We start from the raw sequence: 1,547 nt of genomic DNA, 5'->3' as shown, positions 1-1,547 counted from the left end.
GTCACCCTGACCCCCGGTCAGCGGTCAGCGGGCCGAGCGGTCACTGCCGGCAGGCTGTAGCTGTGGTCAACGGTCATTTGGTCATTGGCTGTAGTCATTGGCTATAGTCAGTGGTTATTTGGTCATTGGCTGCTGTCATTGACTGTAGTCATTGGTCATTGGCTGCAGTCATTGCCTGCAGTCATTGGCTGTGGTCATTGGCTGCAGTCATTGGCTGCAGTCATTGGCTGTGGTCATTGGCTGCAGTCATTGGTTGTGGTCATTGGCTGTAGTCAGCATTATTGGCTGCAGTCATTGGCTATAGTCAGTGATTATTGGCTGCAGTCATTGGCTGTAGTCAGCGTTCATTGGCCGGAGTCAATGGCTAAATTCAATGGTCGTCGGCTGCAGTTTGCCATGAAACTGACTTTGCCTTTGCCGTCCTTTCGCTACTTTCTCGCCTTTGCATTAATTCGTAACCGACGTGTCTCTAAGACTAAGTGCGTGTGATTAATTAGTAATCGTGTAATTAGTAACAAGCTTGTTGTGTGTTTCAGTCGGCGGCCGGTTGAGCCGAGAGTTGCAGTACGTGAAGGAGCAGGTCGGGGAGGGCGCAGGATCAACGAGTCAGATATTAATACAGACACCAAAGAGGCAAGGAGCCGACATACTCACACAGGAGGCACTTCTGGTGAGTCGACACGTCGCCGCTGTTTGCTCTGCGCATGCGTCGTGACCATCGCTTGCCCTTACTCTATATGTAACAGATTTCTCCGTGGTAGTGAGCCCCTTAGCTGACGTAAGGAGCGAGCTCGACAGACGGGCCGTCGCGCGGGAGTCGCAGCAAGGCTTAATAGCTTGTGACAGGTGCGCGCCTCGAAACTTGTTTAGCCGAAATTTGGGGGGCGCTTCGGACGGTAGCAATACGTGTGTGTGTGGGGGGGGGGCGGCGACGTTGAGGGGCGTAGACAGCTGCGTGTGCTGTTCATTGATGCTGCTGCTGCTGCTGATGATGATGAAGATGATGATGATGATGATGATGAAGATGATGGTGTTGATGATGATGATGATGATGAAGAAGATGATGAAGATGATGGTGTTGATGATGATGATGATGATGATGATGATGATGATGCCACTAATAATGAATATGAATATGACGACGACGACGACGACGATGATGATGATGATGATGATGATGACATCGCTGCCCGCTGATGATGAATGTAATGATTCTACTGCTACTGGCGCTGCTACTGCATGATGCCGCCGCTGCTGCTACTGCTACTATTGCTGCTTATGCTACTACTACTGCCTCTGCTACTGCAGCTACTAGTACTAGTACTACTACTACTACTACTGCTGCTGCTGCTGCCGCTGATGCGTCACGAATTGGGTCATAGCCAGATCGCCCCCGCACACCGTGAAACCACAATGCCCCGGCTGACGTACGAAGAAAGCTCATTGAGGCGCCGCGTTTTTTCTCGTTCGCCTGGTCCGTAATTTCGGGGCCGAATTGGGGCAATTAGAGAGAGAGAGAGAGAGAGAGAGAGAGAGAGAGAGAGAGA

The 1,547-nt window shown here is 51.2% G+C and overlaps 1 protein-coding gene across 1 annotated transcript in view; it reads left to right on the top strand.

The window, feature by feature from the left end:
• Positions 1-512: 512 nt before the first annotated feature.
• Positions 513-1,547, top strand: part of LOC106819198 (protein patched homolog 1-like) — a gene marked incomplete at both ends in the record, with an annotated part of 11,046 nt that continues 10,011 nt past the window's right edge. The window contains one exon of the mRNA XM_014823846.1: positions 513-670. Within this exon, the coding sequence (XP_014679332.1) occupies positions 513-670 (158 nt within the window). The remainder of the gene's footprint in view (positions 671-1,547) is intronic.

Source organism: Priapulus caudatus, unplaced genomic scaffold, assembly GCF_000485595.1.
Source record: "Priapulus caudatus unplaced genomic scaffold, Priapulus_caudatus-5.0.1 Scaffold2965, whole genome shotgun sequence".
Taxonomy (NCBI): Eukaryota; Metazoa; Priapulida; class Priapulimorpha; order Priapulimorphida; family Priapulidae; genus Priapulus; species Priapulus caudatus.
This window is presented reverse-complemented; position numbering and strand designations above follow the sequence as displayed.